General features: G+C 37.9%; 1 protein-coding gene across 1 annotated transcript in view; it reads left to right on the forward strand.

The window, feature by feature from the left end:
• The window catches only part of STAG1 (STAG1 cohesin complex component), a 497,553-nt gene that overhangs the window by 154,288 nt on the left and 321,853 nt on the right, over positions 1-21,412 (forward strand). The window contains exon 4 of the mRNA XM_065942227.1: positions 17,314-17,478. Coding sequence (XP_065798299.1) covers positions 17,314-17,478 — 165 coding nt within the window. The remainder of the gene's footprint in view (positions 1-17,313; positions 17,479-21,412) is intronic.

The following is a 21,412-nucleotide window of genomic DNA, read 5'->3' on the forward strand; positions in this document are numbered from 1 at the left end:
TGTTTGTTTTTAAGGAACCTCCATACTGTACCATGTAACTGTATCAGTTTGTATTCCCATCAGCAGTGTAGGAGGGTTCCTTTTTCTCCAGACCCTCGTCAGCATTTATATCTTGGCTTGTTGATAATAGCTATTCTGACCAGTGCGAGGTGTTCTGTTGCATTTCTTTATAGTAAAATGAAATATCAGAAAGACAAAGCTAAAGAAAAATCCCATTTAAAGTTGTGTCAAAAATTACCTAAGAATAAACTTAACCGAGTTGAAAGGCCTGTATGCTGAAAACGATAATACATTGATAAAGGAAAGTGAAAATGATTTAAAGAAATTGAAAGATATCCCATGTTCCTAAATTGAAAGAATTAATAGTTAAAATGTCCATAGTACCCAAAGGAGTCCACAGATTTAATGCAATCTATATGAAAATGCACATACTATTTTCACAGAACTAGACCAAATAGCCCTGAAATTTATATGGAACGCAGAATTGTCAAAGCAATACTGAGGGAACAGAACAAAGCTGGAGGGGTAACCCTTCCAGTCTTCAGACTATACTACAAAGGTATAGTAACCAAAACAGTGTGATATTGGCATGAAAAACAGGCATATAGATCAATGGAACAGAATAGAGCGCCCAGAAATAAACACATGTGTACATGGTCAAGTAATCTATGACAATGGAGGCAGGAATATACAATGGAAAAAAGAAAAGAAACACCTTCTTCAATAAGTTGTGTTGGGAAAGCTGGACAGCTGTATGTAAAGTAATGAAATTAGAACATTCCCATGTACTATGTACATGAATAAACTAAAAAATGCTTTAATGACCTAAAGACATGGCACTGTATTATCTCCTTGAAGAGAAAATAGGCTAGACATTCTCAGACAGAAATTGTAGCAATATTTTCTTCAAGTAGTTTCCCATTGCAAAAGAAATAAAAGACAAACAAGTAGGGCTTCATTAAACTTAAAAGCTTTTGTACAGCTTTTGCACAAAGGAAACCATCAACAAAACAAAAGACAACCTGGGAATGGGAGAAAATATTTCTATTTTTATTTTTTATTATTTTTAATTTTTTTTTATTAGTTGGAGGCTAATTACTTCACAACATTTCAGTGGGTTTTGTCATACAGTGACATGAATCAGCCATAGAGTTACACGTATTCCCCATCCCGAACCCCCTTTCCCACCTCCCTCTCCACCCGATTCCTCGGGGTCTTCCCAGTGCACCAGGCCTGAGCACTCGACTCATGCATCCCACCTGGGCTGGTGATCTCTTTCACCATAGATAATATACATGCTGTTCTTTCTAAACATCCCACCCTCACCTTCTCCCACAGAGTTCAAAAGTCTGTTCTGTACTTCTGTGTCTCTTTTTCTGTTTTGCATATAGGGTTATCGTTACCATCTTTCTAAATTCCATATATATGTGTTAGTATGCTGTAATGTTCTTTATCTTTCTGGCTTACTTCACTCTGTATAATGGGCTCCAGTTTCATCCATCTCATTAGAACTGATTCAAATGAATTCTTTTTAACAGCTGAGTAATATTCCATGGTGTATATATACCACAGCTTCCTTATCCATTCATCTGCTGATGGGCATCTAGGTTGCTTCCATGTCCTGGCTATTATAAACAGTGCTGCGATGAACATTGGGGTGCACGTGTCTCTTTCAGATCTGGATTCCTCAGTGTGTATGCCCAGAAGTGGGGTTGCTGGGTCATATGGCAGTTCTATTTCCAGTTTTTTAAGAAATCTCCACACTGTTTTCCATAGTGACTGTACTAGTTTGCTTTCCCACCAACAGTGTAAGAGGGTTCCCTTTTCTCCACACCCTCTCCAGCATTTATTGCTTGTAGACTTTTGGATAGCAGCCATCCTGACTGGTGTGTAATGGTACCTCATTGTGGTTTTGATTTGCATTTCTCTGATGATAAGTGATGTTGAGCATCTTTTCATGTGTTTGTTAGCCATCTGTATGTCTTCTTTGGAGAAATGTCTGTTTAGTTCTTTGGCCCATTTTTTGATAGTCATTTATTTTTCTGGAATTGAGCTGCAGGAGTTGTTTGTATATTTTTGAGATTAATCCTTTGTCTGTTTCTTCATTTGCTATTATTTTCTCCCAATCTGAGGGCTGTCTTTTCACCTTGCTTATAGTTTCCTTTGTAGTGCAAAAGCTTTTAAGTTTCATTAGGTCCCATTTGTTTAGTTTGGCTTTTATTTCCAATATTCTGGGAGGTGGGTCATAGAGGATCTTGCTGTGATTTATGTCGGAGAGTGTTTTGCCTATGTTCTCCTCTAGGACTTATAGTTTCTGGTCTTACATTTAGATCTTTAATCCATTTTGAGTTTATTTTTGTGTATGGTGTTAGAAAGTGTTCTAGTTTCATTCTTTTACAAGTGGTTGACCAGTATTCCCAGCACCACTTGTTAAAGAGGTTGTCTTTTTTCCATTGTATATCCTTGCCTCCTTTGTCAAAGATAAGGTGTCCATAGGTTCATGGATTTATCTCTGGGCTTTCTATTCTTTTCCATTGATCTGTATTTCTGTCTTTGTGCCAGTACCATACTGTCTTGATGACTGTGGCTTTGTAGTAGAGCCTGAAGTCAGGCAGGTTGATTCCTCCAGTTCCATTCTTCTTTCTCAAGATTACTTTGGCTATTCAAGGTTTTTTGTATTTCCATACAAATTGTGAAATTATTTGTTCTAGTTCTGTGAAAAATACCGTTGGTAGCTTGATAGGGATTGCATTGAATCTATAGATTGCTTTGGGTAGAATAGCCATTTTGACAGTATTGATTCTTCCAATCCATGAACACAGTATGTTTCTCCATCTGTTTGTGTCTTCTTTGATTTCTTTCACCAGTGTTTTATAGTTTTCTATGTATAGGTCTTTTGTTTCTTTAGGTAGATATACTCCTCTAAGTATTTTATTCTTTTTGTTGCAATGGTGAATGGTATTGTTTCCTTCATTTCTCTTTCTGTTTTTTCATTGTTAGTATATAGGAATGCAAGGGATTTCTGTGTGTTAATTTTATATCCTGCAACTTTACTATATTCATTGATTAGCTCTAGTAATTTTCTGGAAGAGTCTTTAGGGTTTCCTAAGTAGAGGATCATGTCATCTGCAAACAGCGAGAATTTCACTTCTTCTTTTCCTATCTGGATTCCTTTTACGTCTTTTTCTGCTCTGATTGCTGTGGCCAAAACTTCCAACACTGTGTTGAATAGTAGTGGTGAGAGTGGGCACCCTTGTCTTCTTCCTGATTTCAGGGGAAATGCTTTCAATTTTTCACCATTGAGGGTGATGCTTCCTGTGGGTTTGTCATATATAGCTTTTATTATGTTGAGGTATGTTCCTTCTATTCCTGCTTTCTGGAGAGTTTTAATCACAAATGAGTGTTGAATTTTGTCAGAGGCTTTCTCTGCATCTATTGAGATAATCATATGGTTTTTATCTTTCAATTTGTTAATGTGGTGTATTACATTGATTGATTTGCAGATATTAAAGAATCCTTGCATTCCTGGGATAAAGCCCACTTGGTCATGGTGTGAATTTTTTAATATGTTTTTGGATTCTGTTTGCTAGAATTTTGTTAAGGATTTTTGCATCTATGTTCATCAGTGATATTGGCCTGTAGTTTTCTTTTTTTGTGGCATCTTTGTCTGATTTTGGAATTAGGGTGATGGTGGCCTCATAGAATGAGTTTGGAAGTTTACCTTCATCTGCAATTTTCTGGAAGAGTTCGAGTAAGGTAGGTGTTAGCTTTTCTCTAAATTTTTGGTAGAATTCAGCTGTGAAGCCATCTGGTCCTGGGATTTTGTTTGCTGGAAGATTTTTGATTACAGTTTCGATTTCCTTGCTTGTGATGGGTCTGTTAAGATCTTCTGTTTCTTCCTGGTTCAGTTTTGGAAAGTTATACTTTTCTAAGAATTTGTCCGTTTCATCCATGTTGTCCATTTTATTGGCATAGAGCTGCTGGTAGTAGTCTCTTATGATCCTTTGTATTTCAGTGTTGTCTGTTGTGATCTCTCCATTTTCATTTCTAATTTTGTTAATTTGGTTCTTATCTCTTTGTTTCTTAATGAGTCTTGCTAATGGTTTGTCAATTTTGTTTATTTTTTCAAAAAACCAGCTTTTAGCTTTGTTGATTTTTCCTATGGTCTCTTTAGTTTCTTTTGCATTTATTTCTGCCCTAATTTTTAAGATTTCTTTCCTTCTGCTAACCCATGGGTTCTTCATTTCTTCCTTCTCTAGTTGCTTTAGGTGTAGAGTTAGGTTATTTATTTGGGTTTTTTCTTGTTTCTTGCTGTAAGCCTGTAATGCTATGAACCTTCCCCTTAGCACTGCTTTTACAGTGTCCCATAGGTTTTGGGTTGTTGTCTTTTCATTTTCATTCACTTCTATACATATTTTGATTTCTTTTTTGATTTCTTCTATGATTTGTTGGTTATTCAGAAGCGTGTTATTTAGCCTCCATATGTTTGAATTTTTAACAATTTTTTTCCTGTAATTGAGATCTAATCTTACTGCACTGTGGTCAGAAAAGATTATTGGAATGATTTCAATTTTTCTGAATTTTCCAAGACCAGATTTATGGCCCAGGATGTGATCTATTCTGCAGAAGGTTCCGTGTGCACTTGAGAAAAAGGTGAAGTTGATTGTTTTGGGGTGAAATGTCCTATAGATGTCAATTAGGTCTAGCTGGTCCATTGTGTCATTTAAGGTTTGTGTTTCCTTGTTAATTTTCTGTTTAATTGATCTATCCATAGTTGAGAGTGGGGTATTAAAATCTCCCACTATTATTGTGTTACTATTAATTTCCTCTTTCATACTGATTAGCGTTTGCCGTACATATTGCGGTGCTCCTATGTTGGGCGCATATATATTTATAATTGTTATATCTTCTTCTTGGATTGATCCTTTGATCATTATGTAGTGTCCTTCTTTGTCTCTTTTCACATCCTTTATTTGAAAGTCTATTTTATCTGATATGAGTATTGCGACTCCTGCTTTCTTTTGGTCTCCGTTTGCGTGAAATATTTTTTTCCAGCCCTTCACTTTTAGTCTGTATGTGTGTCTTGTTTTGAGGTGGGTCTCTTGTAGACAGCATATATAGGGGTCTTGCTTTTGTATCCATTCAGCCAATCTTTGTCTTTTGGTTTGGGCATTCAACCCATTTACATTTAAGGTAATTATTGATAGGTGTGGTCCCGTTGCCATTTACTTTGTTGTTTTGGGTTTGCGTTCAGACAACGTTTCTGTGTTTCTTGTCTAGAGAAGATCCTTTAGCATTTGTTGAAGACCTGGTTTGGTCGTGCTAAATTCTCTGAGGTTTTGCTTGTCTGTAAAGCTTTTGAATTCTCCTTCATGTCTGAATGAGATCCTTGCTGGGTACAGTAATCTAGGTTGTAGGTTATTCTGTTTCATTACTTTCAGTGTGTCCTGCCATTCCCTTCTGGCCTGGAGGGTTTCTATTGATAGATCAGCTGTTATCCTTATGGGAATCCCTTTGTGTGTTATTTGTTGTTTCTCCCTTGCTGCTTTTAATATTTGTTCTTTGTGTTTGATCTTTGTTAATTTGGTTAATATGTGTCTTGGGGTGTTTCGCCTTGGGTTTATCCTGTTTGGGACTCTGGGTTTCTTGGACTTGGGTGGCTATTTCCTTACCCATTTTAGGGAAATTTTCAGCTATTATCTCCTCGAGTATTTTCTCATGACGTTTCTTTTCGTCTTCTTCTTCTGGGACTGCTATGATTCGAATGTTGGGGCGTTTCACATTGTCCCAGAGGTCCCTGAGGTTGTCCTCATTTCTTTTGATCCTTTTTTCTTTTTTCCTCTCTGCTTCATTTATTTCCACCATTTTATCTTCTACCTCACTTATCGTATGTTCTGTCTCCATTATTCTACTCTTGGTCCCCTCCAGAGTGTTTTTGATCTCATTCATTGCATTATTCATTTTTAATTGACTCTTTTTTATTTCTTCTAAGTCTTTATTAAGCATTTCTTGCATTTTTTCAATCTTTGTCTCCAGGCTATTTATCTGTAATTCCATTTTGCTTTCAAGATTTTGGATCATTTTTATTATCATTATTCTAAATTCTTTTTCAGGTAGATTCCCTATCTCCTCCTCTTTTGTTTGACTTGGTGGGCTTTTTTCATGTTCCTTTATCTGTTGGGTCTTTCTCTGCCTTTTCATCTTGTTTAGATTGCTGTGTCTGGAGTGGGCATTCTGTATTCTGGAGGTCTGTGGTTCCTTTTTATTGTGGAGTTTTACCCAGTGGGTGGGGTTAGACGATTGGCTTGTCAAGGTTTCCTGGTTAGCGAAGCTTGCTTTGGTGTTCTGGTGCGTGGATCTTGATTTCTTCTCTTTGGAGAGCAATGGAGTGCCCAGAAATGAGTTTTGAGATGGGTCTATGTGTTATGTGTGACCTTGGGCAGTCTGTATGTTGACGTTCAGGGCTATGTTCCTGCGTTGCTGGAGAATTTGCGTGGTATGTCATGCTCTAAAACTTGTTGGCTCTTGGGTGGTGGTTGGTTTCAGTGTAGGTATGGAGGCTTTTGGACGGTCACTTATTACTTAAAGTTCCATGTAGTCAGGAGTTTTCTGGTGTTCTCAGGTTTGGGGCTTAAGTCTCCTGCCTTTGGATTTCAGTTTTATTCTTCCTGTAGTCTCAGGACCTGTAGTCTCAGGACTTCTCCAACTATACAGCACTGATAATAAAACTTCTAGGTTAATGGCGAAAAGATTCTCCCCCATTAGGGACACCCAGAGAGGTTCAGAGAGTTACATGAAGAAGAGGACAGGGAGGAGGGAGATAGAGATGAGCAGGAGGAGAAAAAGGGGGACTCAAGAGGAGAGAAACAGATCTACGCAGTTGTCTGTTTCCAGAGTGTTCTCCGTAGCCCAGACACCCACAAAGATTCACGGAATTGGATTGGGAAGAGAAGGGGAAAGGAGGAAATAGACGTGTTTTGAGGTAGAAAACAGGGAGTCAAGATTGGGGGAGAATAATCAGCACACTCCTGAATAAAAATGGGAACTGAATATTGGATTCTTAAATGTTCACAATTTATATCATATACTGAAAAGGAAAAATTAAAAATCTAGAGTAGAGGTTAGACTCTTAAAAATACTATATTAAAAACAAAAACCAAAACACACACAAAAAAGTTTTAGAAATATATATGAAGTTCGGTTTAAAAATAGGGCTTCTCTCTTTTTTTTTTTTGTAAGGTTATAGTGTATTGAAAATAAAAATTAAGGAATAGTAGAGGAGTACTAGAGGACTTTAAAAGAAATAAGAGAAATAAAAATAGAAAATAGAAGAGAAAAAGGAAAAAAAAAAAGAAAAAAAATTTTTTTCCTAATTAAAAAAAGCGTAAAAGTCTATGAAAATGAATGTTAAGGAGTATTGGGGGAGTAATAGGGAATTTTAAAGGAAAATAAAAGAGAAAAAATAAAAAATAAAAAATTTTTTTTCTTAAAAAAAGAAAAAGTAAAAATATATCTAGGAATTTCTCTGGAGCTGTTGCGGTCAGTGTGGGTTTGGTTCAGTTTCAGATAGTTCCTCGTTCCAGCTTACACTTCTTGATATCTACAGGCCCCTTCCGGTGTAGTTGGTGTTTTCTACAGGGATTTTAATCTGTTGCACCGGTCCCTTCTGAAGCGGTTCCCTTTGTTTATTTGGCTTCTGTTTGCAGGTCTCTTCAGAGCCTCATTTCCGCCCTGACACAGTCGGGCGGACGTGGTCTCTTATTCAGGTAGGTGGTTCCGTCGCGCTGCGGGGAGGGGCTGGCGCTGCTTTCTCCTACGCTGCTCAGGCTCCCGGGTGCTCTATATGGAGCGAGCCCGCGCTGCGCGTGGTTCCAGCCCTCGGGTGTTCCATAAAAGCGCGGAACAAAAAGCTGTGCCTTTGTGCCTTCCCCGTCAGAGCAGCTCAGGCAGCCAGAAGCTTGACGGGCGCACTTTCCCCAAGTGCGGCGCGCTTTCTCCCCTCCGCCCTCCCAGTCTCAGTTTCGCCGGTACTAGTCGGGTGCGTGCGCCTTCTGCCCTCCGCTTCCCCAGCCCCAGTCCCCGCCCGCGCAGGTCGGGTGCCTGCGCCCTGTGTCTCGCCGCGACCCTCCCTTGGGATGTAGACCATCCAGAATCTCAGGAGGTCTTTGATTAGAAACTGGAGGCCTGTTTGCAGTGCGGTAGGGGATGCGGTCTTTGGGGGCATGCCTGCCCCCTTCCCCTCCCCCCTGCCTCCGGCAGGGCTGGGCCGGTCTGCAGCCTGCGAGCTCTTCTCTGGACTTTCTCGGTCCCTTTGTTCTGCGAATGGCCGGCAGTGTGTTCCAGCCGGTTAATTTTCTCTCTCTCTTTGCTCTCCCACAGTTCAAGTTGGCAACTCACAAAAGCTCCCTCCGATTGTCCTCAGGGCACTCAGGCCCGGACCCTAACCCAAGCAATGCCGCCCGCTCCTCTCCGTTCAGCCCCCACTTGCTGGCGGTGGATGCGGGTGTCTGGGGTACTTTTCTGCTGGGAGTTACTTTTAGGCTCGCAATCTGTAGGTTTTATTTATTGTTTCCCTCCCAGTCAGGTTGCCCTCCGAGATTCAAACACTTCCCCCAGGCCCGCCAGTGCGAGGGTTTCCCAGTGTCTGGAAACGTCCTGTATTAAGACTCCCTTCCCAGGACGGATCTCCGTCCTTAACTCTTCTGTCTCACTTTTTATCTTTTATATTTTGTCCTACCTCCTTTCGAAGACAATAGGCTGCTTTTCTGGGCGCCTGATGACCTCAGCTAGCGATCAGAAGTTGTTTTGTGAAGTTTGCTCTGCCTTCAGTTATTCTTTTGATGAATTTGTAGGAGAGAAAGTGGTCTCCCTGTCCTACTCCTCCGCCATCTTGGCTCCTCCTCCCAAATATTTAAATGACCGACAAGGGGTTAATAACCAGAATATACAAACAGCTCATACAACTCAATATTATGAAAACAAACAGCTCAGTCAATAAAAGGGGGGGTGGTGCAGAAGACCAGAATACTTTTTCCAAAGAAGACAGACAGATGGTCAATAGGCACTTGAAAAGATGTTCATCGCTAATTGTTAGAGAAATGCAAATGAAAGCCACAGATGAGATATTATTTCACACTGGTCAGTATGACTCAGTTCTTAAGGTGGCACCACTGGAAACTGGACCAGTCAAGCAAATTTGATACAGAACATCACCCATTTCTTTCCTTTGAGAGCACCATGATTTTTTGTCCAGGAATGAGACTACGTTTACAGGTGTCCTAACCTTTGTATCAAAAATATGTAGCCAAGGGAGTCTGAAAAGTCACAAGAAACTAAAAGGGTAATATATATATTATTATTCTTTGAAATATTAAGCTGTACAAAAGTAATTATGATGTCAGATTATGAATTTTAAGTCATTATAGCTAGGCTCAAATACATCTTTATTAATCAAAATAGGAACCATTGCAATTAGCACATTTTTGCCAATGAGAAATAAGTTTGTTTATTCCTGTAGCATAAAAGTCAGTGCTTTGGGATTCAATGAATTCTTGGAAAACAGTTTCTGTGTCTTGCTGGTCGTGGAAGCAGTTTCCCTGCAAAAAGTTGTGAAGATGCTTGAAGAAGTGGTAACTGGTTGGCAAGAGGTCAGATGAATATGGTGGATAAAACAGAACTTTTGTCACCCAGTTCATTCAACTTTTGAAGCTTTAGTTGTGTTACATGCATTTGGGCATGCTTGTGGAGAAGAATTGGCTCATTCTGTTTACTAATGACGACTGCAGGCATTGCACTTTTCAGTGCATCTCAACGGTTTGCTGAGCATAATTCTCAGATTTGATGGTTTTTCCAAGATTCAGAAAGCTGTGATGGATCAGACTGGTAGCAGATGACCGAACAGTGATTGTTACCTTTTTGGGTGCAAGTTTGGCTTTGGAAAGTGTTTCGGAGCTTCTTCTTGGTCCAGCCACTGAACTGGTCATTACCTGTTATTCCATACCATTTACTTTTTCACGCACATCACAATTCAATCGAGAAATGGTTTGTGGTGGTTGTGTAGAATAAAAGACGACACTTCAAAATGAAGACTTTTTATGATCCGCGGCCAGCTTTTGAGGCACCCACTTCCCAAGCCTTTCCACCTTTCCAATTTGCTTCAAATGCCTAATGACTGTAGAATGGTTGATATTCATTTCTTTGACAACTTCATGAGTAGTTGTAAGAGGATCGGCTTCGATGCTTCCTCTCATTTAGTTGTCTGTTTCTGACGGTTGGCCACTATGCTCCTCATCTTCAAGTCTCTCATATAGTTTGCAAAACTTCTTGAACCACCACTGCACTGTGTGTTCGTTAGCAGTTCCTGGGCCAAATGCATTGTTGATGTTGTGAATTGTCTCTGCTGCTTTATGACCTATTTTGAACTCAAATTAAAAAAAAAAAAATCGCTCGAATTTGGTTTCTGTCTAAAAGAAATATAAAACAAAGAGCAAGTGTTAAGTCATTAGGAAAAAAGTGAGAAATGTACATTCAAATGATGTGTATGAGAATCACATGTATTTAACGGTGTATTCCAATATCAACAGCAAAGTTCAACAATGCAAAACCACATCTACTTTTGCACCAGCCTAATAGCTATGTGAGGATAGAGGTTATGATGTTGGATTGTACAAGGTTGAAGAGTCTAATCAGGAGACAAATCTTCACCAGTAATTCAAACAGAAAAATGTAATGTGAGGAGTTATCATTTGTTAAAAATTCTTTAATCATTTATCATTCGAGGATTGTGAATTAAGACAACTATCTCCCTGTTAGAGTGGCTGAAATCTAAGAACCTGGCAATACCAATTTCCTGGCATGAATGCGAAGCAACAGAAGCTTGGAGCTCATTGCTGGTTAGAATGTGAAATGGTGTTGCCACTTTGGAAAACTGTGGACGTTTTGTACTATGTTTTACTGTATGATTTGGTAATCCTAGGTGTTTGCACAATGGATTTGGAAGTTTTGTTTATACAAAACTTTGCATCTAAATTCTTAAAGGAGTTTTATTCCTAACTGCCAAAAATGGTGGGCAGTATGTTCACTGTTAGGTAAGCAGATGACAAAACATGGTACATGCATACAGTGGAATATTGTTTACAGATAAACAGAAATGAGCTATTCAGCCACTAAAAGACATGGATCAATCTTCAGTTCGTTTTGTTAAAATGAAAAATACCAATATGAAAATGTATGCTGTGTGACTACGATTATATGACTGTTAAAAGACAAAGCAGTAATGATGATTAAAAAATTGTTTTTGGAGTTTGCCAAGGGAAAGTGGGAGGGTTAAATGTGAAGCACAGGCATTGTTTAAGGTAGTGAAACTTTTTTCTGTTATATCATAATTGTGCATACATGACACTGTGCTTATTAAAAATCACTGAACTTTTCATAAAACGTGAATTTTATTAATTCACATGTTTAAAAAATCACTTGTAAGGTTGGGGGAATACCAGGATGAAATGTAGAGTGTATCAATATCATCTAACTCTGTTGCTGACTTTAGTAACTTTGGAAATGAGTTTGTAAGACTAAAGTCAAAGAAAACTGCTGTACAAAGTGTATAAAAGAACTGCAATCTAGTTCATAAAATTGTTTTCCATGGGGTAGGGCTTAAAATACTGCTATATAAGTACATTGATGAGAACCAGATTTCTCACTGTTGGAGTGGGAGTTTGTAGGTGAGTAAGGGGAAGAAGCATCTATATGCTAATGGATTAGAGTTGGAGATACCAGTTACAAAAAAAATTTGCTTAACTTAATATAGATAACAGATGATTGCATACAGAAATATTTGTAGTTATGTGTGTATATATGGAACATACATTTCATTGTTTTGCCCACTTAAGGGCCTAGAAGCAAGGGCAGTCAGTATTAAGGAGCAAAACCTAGTGCCCAGATCTTCATTCCTAATAAAATTCTGTAATAAAAGGAACCAGGACTATTACCTGATTCTAAAACTGGAGAACAGAATATACAATATGAGTATGGAGAATGTTGTGTTGCCAGAAAGTAACCAAATACTAAATAAAAAATACACACAATGGAGTATGTCTGTATTTATCACACAATAATATGTCAAAAGGACACAGGAGACAAAACTGAAAAGATCTCTCAATGGCCAAAGCTGAAACAAGTTGAACAACAAAATAAAATAATTTTGAATTGTAATCCAAAATAAATGTTGACGGGTCTACGTTAGTATAAATGATTGAATGAATGAGAGGGAATAGAGAAATCTCCCATGCTGAAAGAATATCAAATAGTATGTATAAATGCTCAACCTCCAAGGAGGTGGAGCATAGCTCTTCACCCCTTCAATGTGGAATGCACATAGTGACTTTCTTCTAAATGGTGAAATATGGAGAGGAGAGTAAAAGTAACTTTACAGTGGAAAACCTGACAGGTATCACCTCTGCCAATTGATTAACAGGTCAGCATTAAGAGTGATAAGTCATGTGTTAGACTATACCCTTGATGTGAAGTGACAAAAATGACACTTTATCTCTCATATCTTCCTCTCCAAACCCATAATTCCAGTGTGGTCATGAGAAACACATCAGACAAACCCCAGTTGAGGAGTGTTGTATGGAATACCTGTACAATATAAAATACTTGTCCAAAATTCCTTAAAAATTTCAAGGTCACCATAAACCAGGAAAGAATAAAAACTGTTGCAGCCCAGAGGAGCTTAGGGAGACATGATGTGAATATGTCTAAGAGCCCTTGGGTGGACTTCTAGAGCAGATCATTAAACAAAACTAGGAACATCTGAATTAAATATGGACTTTTGTTAATGTGTCTATAGTGGTTCATTAATTGTAACAGAGGTATCATACAAATAATAAGGTGTTAATAATTGATCTAATTATATATGATATATGTGGGGGTTCCTTGTACTATTTCATGACTTTATTTTTGTATAGCTAACACTGTTCTAAAAATACTTTATTTAAAAATAAGCAGTAAATTTATTATGTATTAATCCACACACACAAATAGAGGTCAGGCTATTAACTATAATATCAAGAGGAGTGATAGAGTCCTTTGAAGAATACAAGAATAGAGAAAGACGGGAGTGTGTCCTGTGCGCAGGAAGGGAAGCCTCACCATGCTGTGCTTTGTAGTGTTCCTCCAGGGCATTTTAGTTACCATTGCAGCAGATGACAAGAGAAATGTTTACTGAATCCAGTTCCAGCATCACAAAGTGGGGCAAAATAGAGTACATTTGGAGAACAGTAAATTGATAACCAAAACAGACTGGTATGAGAAATAACTAAACCACTCAAGAAAGTGTATAAAGATTGAGAAAATGCTTAGCAGAGACCTAAGGTAACACTTGACGGGTAAGGAATATAGGGAGGGAAGAGATATCTGAAACACATAGGGATAATGTGGCTTGCTGGGAGTTGCAAAAAAATGTCCGTTTTGCAACATTAATTTTACTGGTGAGTTTGGTCAGGAACTCTAATGAGTTTATATACAAATGAAATTTATGGGAATGATAACAAGAATAGTGACTGCGAGCTACTCTATCTTGACTCTAAAGGTGAGACATAGATAAGGTGATAGCAGGTGTTGACTTTTCTTTGTAAGTTGGGGTCATGTGATGGGTTGTTAATTGAAGAATGTGCCTTGTCTAACTCAGTGAAACTATGAGCCATGCCCTGTAGGGCCACCCAGGTTGGATGGGTCATGGTGGAGAGTTGTGGCAAAATGTGGTCCACTAGAGAGCTGAATGATAAACCACTTCAGTATTCTTGCCTCGAGAATCCCATGAACAGTATGAAAAGGCAAAAAGATAGGACACTGGAAGATGAACTCCACAGGTCAGTAGGTGCCCAATATGCTACTGGAGAAGAGTAGAGCAATACTCCAGAAAGAATGAAGAGACAGAGCCAAAGCAGAAAAAACTCAGTTGTGGACCGACTGGTAATGGAAGTAAAGTATGATGCTGTAAAGAACAGTGTTGCACAGACACCTGGAATGTTAGGGCTGTGAATCAAGGTAAATTGGAAGTGATCAAACAGGAGATGGAAAGAGTGAACATTGACATTTTAGGAATCAGGGAACTTAAAATGGACCAGAATGGGCAAATTTAATTCAGATAACCATTATATCTACTACTGTGGGCAAGAATCCCTTAGAAGAAATGGAGTAGCCATCATATAGTCAGCAGAGGAGTCTGAAATGCAGTACTTAGGTGCAATCTCAAAAACAACAGAATGATCTTTGTTGGTTTCCATGGCAAACCATTCAGTATCACAGTAACCCAAGTCTATAGCCCAACCAGTAATGCTGAAGAAGCTGAGGTTGAATGGTTCTATGAAGTCCTACAAGATCTTCTAGAACTAACACCCAAAAAAGGTGTCCTTTTCATCATAGCAGACTGAATGCAAAAGGAGAAAGTCAGGAGATACCTGGAGTAACAGGCAAGTTTGACCTTGGAGTACAAAATGAAGCAGGGCAAAGACTAACGAGTTTTGCCAAGAGAATGCACTGGTCATAGCAACCACCCTCTTGCAACAAGACAAGAGCTGAATCTACATGTGGACATCACCAAATGGTCAATACCCAAATCAGATTGATTATATTCTTTGCAGCTAAAGCTAGAGAAGCCCTATACAGTCAGCAGAAAGAAGATCAGGAGCTGACTGTGGTTCAAATCATGAACTCCTTATTGCCAAATTCAGACTTAAATTGAAGAAAGTAGGGAAGACCACTAGGCCATTCAGGTATGACCTAAATCAAATCCCTTAAAATTATACAGTGGAAGGGACAAATAAATTCAGGGGATTAGATCTGATAGACAGAGTGCCTGAAGAACTATGGACAGCGGTTTGTGACATTGTTCAGGAGGTGTTGATCAAAACCATCCCCAAGAAAAATAAATATAGAAAGGCAAAATGGTTGTCTGAGGAGGCCTTTGAAATAGCTGAGAAAAGAAGAGAAGCAAAAGGCAAAGGAGAAAAGGATAGATACATACATCTGAATGCAGAGTTCCAAAAACAGCAAGGAGATATAAGAAAGCCTTCCATAGTGATCAATGCAGAGAAATAGAGGAAGACAATAGAATGGGAAAGACTAGAGATCTCTTGAAGATTAGAGATACTGAGGAAACATTTCTTGCAAAGATGGGCACAATAAAGGAGAGAAATGGTATGGACCTAATAGAAGCAGAATATACTAAGATTTGGTGACAAGAATACACAGAAGAACTATACAAAAAGCTGTTAATGACCCAGATAACCACGATGATATGATCACTCACCTCGAGCCAGACATCCTGAAGTGTGAAGCCAAGTGGGCCTTAGGAAGCATCACTAGGAACAATGTTAGTGGAGGTGATGGAATTCCAGTTGAGCTATTTCAAATCCTAAAAGATGATGCTGTTAAAGTGCACTCAATATGCCCGCAAATGTGGAAAACTCAGAATGGCCACAGGAATGGAAAATGTCAGTTTTCATCCCAATCCCAGAGAAAAGTAATGCTAAAAAAGTTCAAACTACTGCACAATTGCACTCATCTCACACTCTAGCGAAGTAATGCTCCAAATTCTCCAGGCTAGGGTTCAACAGTAAATGAAGAGTACAGATGTTCAAGCTGGATTTAGAAAAGGCAGAGGAACCAGAGATCAAATTGCCAACATACATTGGATCATTGAAAAAGCAAGAGAATTCCAACAAAACTTTGCTTTATTGACTATTCCAAATGCTGTGACTGTGTACATCACAGCAAACTGTAGAAAATTCTTAAAGAGATGGGAATACCAGATGGGAATACCGTACCTGCCTCCTGAGAAATCCATATGCAGGTCAAGAAGCAACAGTTAGAACCATATATGAAATCACAGACTGGTTCTAAATTGGGAAAGGAGTACGTCAGAGCTGTCTGTTGTCACCCTGCTTACTTAACTTCTCTGCAGAGTACGTAATGAGAAATCCGGGCTGGATGAAGTAGAAGCTGGAATTAAGTTTCCTGGGAGAAATATTATTAATCTCAGATATGCAGTTGATAACCACCCTTATGGCAGAAAGCGAAGAGGAACTAAAGAGCCTTCTGATGAAAGTGAAAGAGGAGAGTGAAAAAGCTGGCTTAAAACTCAGCATTCAGTAAACTAAGATCATGGCGTCTGGTCCCATCACTTCATGGCAAATACAAGGGGAAACAATGGAAATAGTGAGAGGCTTTATTTTTTGGGCTTCAAAATCACTGCAAATGGTGACTGCACCATGAACTTAAAAGATGCTTGCCCCTTTGAAGGAAAGCTGTGACAAACCTAGATAACATATTAGAAAACAGAGACATTATTTTGCCAACAAAGGTCTGTCTAGTCAAAGCTATGGCTTTTCCTACAGTCATGTATGGATGTGCGAGTTGCACCATAAAGAAAACTGAGTGCCAAAGAACTGATATTTTTGAACTGTGGGGTTGGAGAAGACTCCTGAGAGTCCCTTGGACAGAAGGGATATCAAACCAGTCAATCCTGAAGGAAATCAATGCTAAATATTCATTGGAAGGATTGATGTGAAGCTGAAACTCCAATACTTTGCCCATCTGATGAGAAGAAATGACTCACTGGAAAAGACCCTGATGCTGGGAAAGATTGAAGCGGAGAGAAGAAAGTGACAACAGAGGATGAGATGGTTGGATGGCATCACTGACTCAATGAACGTGTTTGAGCAAGCTCCGGGAGTTGGTGATCGACAGGGAAACCTATCGTGCTGCAGTCCATGTGATGGCAAAGAGTCAGACATGACTGAGCAAATGAACTGAACTGACTGAAAAAAAACTTGAAGGCCAGAATATTTGCCATATTTTTAGTACTTGGGATGGTTCCAAAAATTGTCAATATATATTTGTTGCATGACTGAATAAGAAATATTTTAGTACTTAAGTTGAAGGAGAAGATGAGCATGCCAAGTTGTGCAAGTAGCATTCTGTTGAACATGATTTCTGAGGAAGTCTAGTCTTGAGGTTGGTAATAAGAACATGTCAAGACGGGGTCGTGTTTGGGGACAGGGTTACAGTATTGTCATTATTGTACAAAATAGTAAATCTTATTCTTTTCATACCTTGTATAAATTAACTTGTACTTTGCTGTTTGCACTTTTTAAAAAATCATTACAAACATTGTAAAGCTTCTTTTGAAATTATCTCTTACCTATAATAGTGCTAACTTCCCTTTCACAGGCTCAGACATAATTTGAGATCACTCTCCATAAGGCAGGTATGCCTGCATTTAATTTTGCTTTTCCTCTTTATTTTATTCAGTCTACAAATAAGAAACCTCGAAAATCACCAGGAGAGAAGAGTAGAATTGAAGCTGGGGTTAGAGGAACAGGCCGTGGAAGAGCTAATGGGCACCCTCAACAGAATGGTGAAGGGGAGCCTGTCACATTATTTGAAGTGGTGAAACTGGGGAAAAGTGCAATGCAGGTAAACTTTAAGTGTTTCTATCTTACTAATAAAGCAATATACGGTCAGTTACATGTAAAACCTGTTAAGTGTGCATTTTGACATTTTTATACAATTGTTGATGGTGTAGTCAAGGTTAGTAAAGGTTTTTCTTTGCTTGTTTTGGAAAAGTGTCAGGAAAGGCATATTGTTTAATAGTAAGTTAACATTACAAATTTTAGATTGCATTATGTTTAATAAAATAATTTGCATATAGTAGGAATTGCTTGAGAATTTGTATTGCCTCAATCATGTGTGTATTTTTAGAATTTGACTTAGTGTAAGTAACATGTGTATTGAAGAATATTTGAAAGAAGAAAGGGTGTAAAAAAATGCTTAAGTAGTGAATTAGAAATAACCACAGTTAATATTTTATGGATATTTGTGTTTGTGTGATCTTTTATAACTTCTTACACTGTTTCTTCTGCCCTCATTCACTCAACAGGTGTCATTAAATAGTCTCAAAGAGCACATCTTTATTGGCTTCTGACTAATTCATTTTAAGGATAAACTATAAGTATTATGATTCCTTTACTGTGTGTTTACACTTTTAGAATATTTTAAAATTTGTGCATCATTTGTATTTAGTTCCTTACATCTTCTTTTCATTTTAGACTAGAGGTAAAATTATTTTAAGAATATTTCTTAATTATGTAGTAATAAATACCATTTTATTCTCCAGATTTTGTACTAGTTTATCTTTCACCAGACGTGTAGCTAGCAATTGGATATATTATATTTAAGAATTACTTGCCAATATAGATAAAGCCTGTAATTCATTATTTTAATTTCCATTTTTTAATTACTAATGATTGTATGTTAAATCTTTCAATTTTGTATTTGCTTATTTTTGATACTTCATTTTCAATGTAAGTGTGAAAGTTGGGTAATTTATGAAACCGATTTACTTTTAGAACTAAAAGCAGGCAACTTTTCATTAGTATACCTTTTATTTTTTATATGTATTTCTTTTTGAATTCCTTACAGGGTTTTAGTATATGTTACCAGATTGATTTGTTCAGGAATCTTGGAATTTGTATGGGAAGGGGATGGTGTGGGAGTGGTGAGATGATGCTAAGAAAGAAATATTGAATTCCCAGTTATTCAAAGCAATGGACAACATTAAAGTATATAAGTATAATTTTGAAATATATTAAGTGATTTTTAGCCATTAAGCTTGATAGTTTCCATTGCAGATACAAACTGCAATAGAAAAATTGTTAACAGGCTATAGAAATACTAATCGAAATCTATTTGTTGCCTCTCATCCGTAGGTAGAGACACAAGCAGAAAATCAAGGAAATTAAATTTAAAAATTCCATTTCATTATTTTGCTTTCTTTTTTCATGCAAAAGTTTATTTTTCCAGCTTTTACTTAATATTAATCAAATCTTCAACATTTATTGTGAACAAAATGTAGTTATTTGATTTCGCTATACACTGCTGCTGCTGCTGCTGCTGCTAAGTCGCTTCAGTCGTGTCCAATTCTGTGCAACCCCATAGACGGCAGCCCACCAGACTCCCCCATCCCTGGGATTCTCCAGGCAAGAACACTGGAGTGGGTTGAATTTCCTTCTCCAATGTGTGAAAGTGAAGTTGCTCAGTCCTGTCCGACTCTTAGTGACCCCATGGACTGCAGCCTACTAGGCTTCTCCATCATGGGATTTTCCAGGCAAGAGTACTGGAGTGGGTTGCCATTGCCTTCTCCGTGATATACGCTAGTGATGAGTATAAGATTTTTTTCTTTTTCACCAACTGTGTTCTGTATTCTTCATCTACAATACTCTTACCTATTGTTTTCATACTTTATTCTCTTTAAATTATTTTGGATTCATATTTTATAAAGGGTAAAGATTAGTAATCAGAACCTTGGTACCTTCCAAAATTTGGTTTTAACTCACTTTTTCAACTTTTTCTCACTATTCTATTGAAAGTGACCCTATGCATTTTTTACTTTGCTGTGATTTTTTGTTATTCTTTTTATGTTTTTGTTTCCTAGCTGTATTCAAATTAATCTACAAACTGCTGTAATTTTTTCCATTTTATTCAGCATTCTGTTGTGGGCATTTTTTTCCAGTGGACTAACCTTACAATTTTTTTTTTTCCGTTTATTTTTATTAGTTGGAGGCTAATTACTTTACAATATTGTAGTGGTTTTTGCCATACATTGACATGAATCACCCATGCATTTACATGTATTCCCCATCCCTATCCTCCCTCCCACCTCCGTCTCTACCTGATCCCTCTGGGTCTTCCCAGTGCACCAGGCCCGAGCACTTGTCTCATGCCTCCAACCTGGGCTGGTAATCTGTTTCACCCTACATAATATACATGTTTCGATGATGATCTCTCAAAACATCCCACCCTCGCCTTCCCCCACAGAGTCCAAAAGTCTGTTCTGCACATCTGTGTCTCTTTTTCTGTTTTGCATATAGGGTTATCGTTACCATCTTTCTAAATTCCATATATTTGTGTTAGTATACTGTATTGGTCTTTATCTTTCTGGCTTACTTCACTCTGTATAATGGGCTCCAGTTTCATCCATCTCGTTAGAACTGATTCATGTAAATTCTTTTTAATGGCTGAGTAATATTTCATGGTGTATATGTACCACAGCTTCCTTATCCATTTATCTGCTGATGGGCATCTAGGTTGCTTCCATGTCCTGGCTATTATAAACAGTGAGTGCTGTGATGAATGTTGGGGTGCACGTGTCTCTTTCAGATCTGGTTTCCTCGGTGTGTATGCCCAGGAGTGGGGTTGCTGGGTCATATGGCAGTTCTATTTCCAGTTTTTTAAGAAATCTCCACACTCTTCTCCATAGTGGCTGTACTAGTCTGCATTCCCACCAACAGTGTAAGAGGGCTCCCTTTTCTCCACACCCTCTCCAGCATTTATTGCTTGTAGACTTTTGGATAGCAGCCATCCTGACTGGTGTGTAATGGTACCTCATTGTGGTTTTGATTTGCATTTCTCTGATGATGAGTGATGTTGAGCACCTTTTCATGTGTTTGTTAGCCATCTGTATGTCTTCTTTGGAGATTGTCTGTTTAGTTCTTTGGCCCATTTTTTGATTGGGTCATTTATTTTTCTGGAATTGAGCTTCAGGAGTTGCTAGTATATTTTTGAGGTTAATCCTTTGTCTGTTGCTTCGTTTGCTATTATTTTCTCCCATTCTGAGGACTGTCTTTTCACTTTGCTTATAGTTTCCTTTGTAGTGCAAAAGGTTTTAAGTTTAGTTAGATCCCATTAGTTTATTTTTGCTTTTATTTTCAATATTCTGGGAGGTGGGTCATAGAGGATCCTGCTGTGATTTATGTCGGAGAGTGTTTTGCCTATGTTCTCCTCTAGGAGTTTCTGGTCTTACATTTAGATCTTTAACCTTACAGTTTTTAACGTTTATATACTATAACATATCTGAGCCATGATTTATCTTAATTTTCTTTTGCACTGCTTTATTGTTTAAAAAGGATAAGTATATTATGATAACTATTTAAACATAGTTTTATTCTGTTAAAAATAGTACTTCTTTGAAGATCTTTATATATCCCTATGAAATATTGCCTGTAGGAATCCTTTGTAATGTAAATTCCTGAAAGTGATCACTGAGCGGAAGGAATGCTTAAAAATTCATGTTTAAAAAATGAATGCAGGTCTTTTAATCAAGTTGGCACAGTAATTTCAGTGTTTATTATCCCTTCATTTCAAATATAAAGTAATGAAAGACAAAGTACTAAAAAGAGGGTAGACATTAATGGGTTTAGAAACTAAATGTTTCTGTGGTTTATATAGAAAAAAAACTACCTAGTGGTCAGCATTAGGTTTAAGGTGGCAAAAGTAGATACTTGTAGCCAAGAGTTTGGATCTTGTATGTTTAAAGGATGTAAGGTGCTTCATGAAACATGTGTGAATAAAG

The sequence above is a fragment of the Muntiacus reevesi genome, chromosome 8, assembly GCF_963930625.1.
Source record: "Muntiacus reevesi chromosome 8, mMunRee1.1, whole genome shotgun sequence".
Lineage (NCBI taxonomy): Eukaryota > Metazoa > Chordata > Mammalia > Artiodactyla > Cervidae > Muntiacus > Muntiacus reevesi.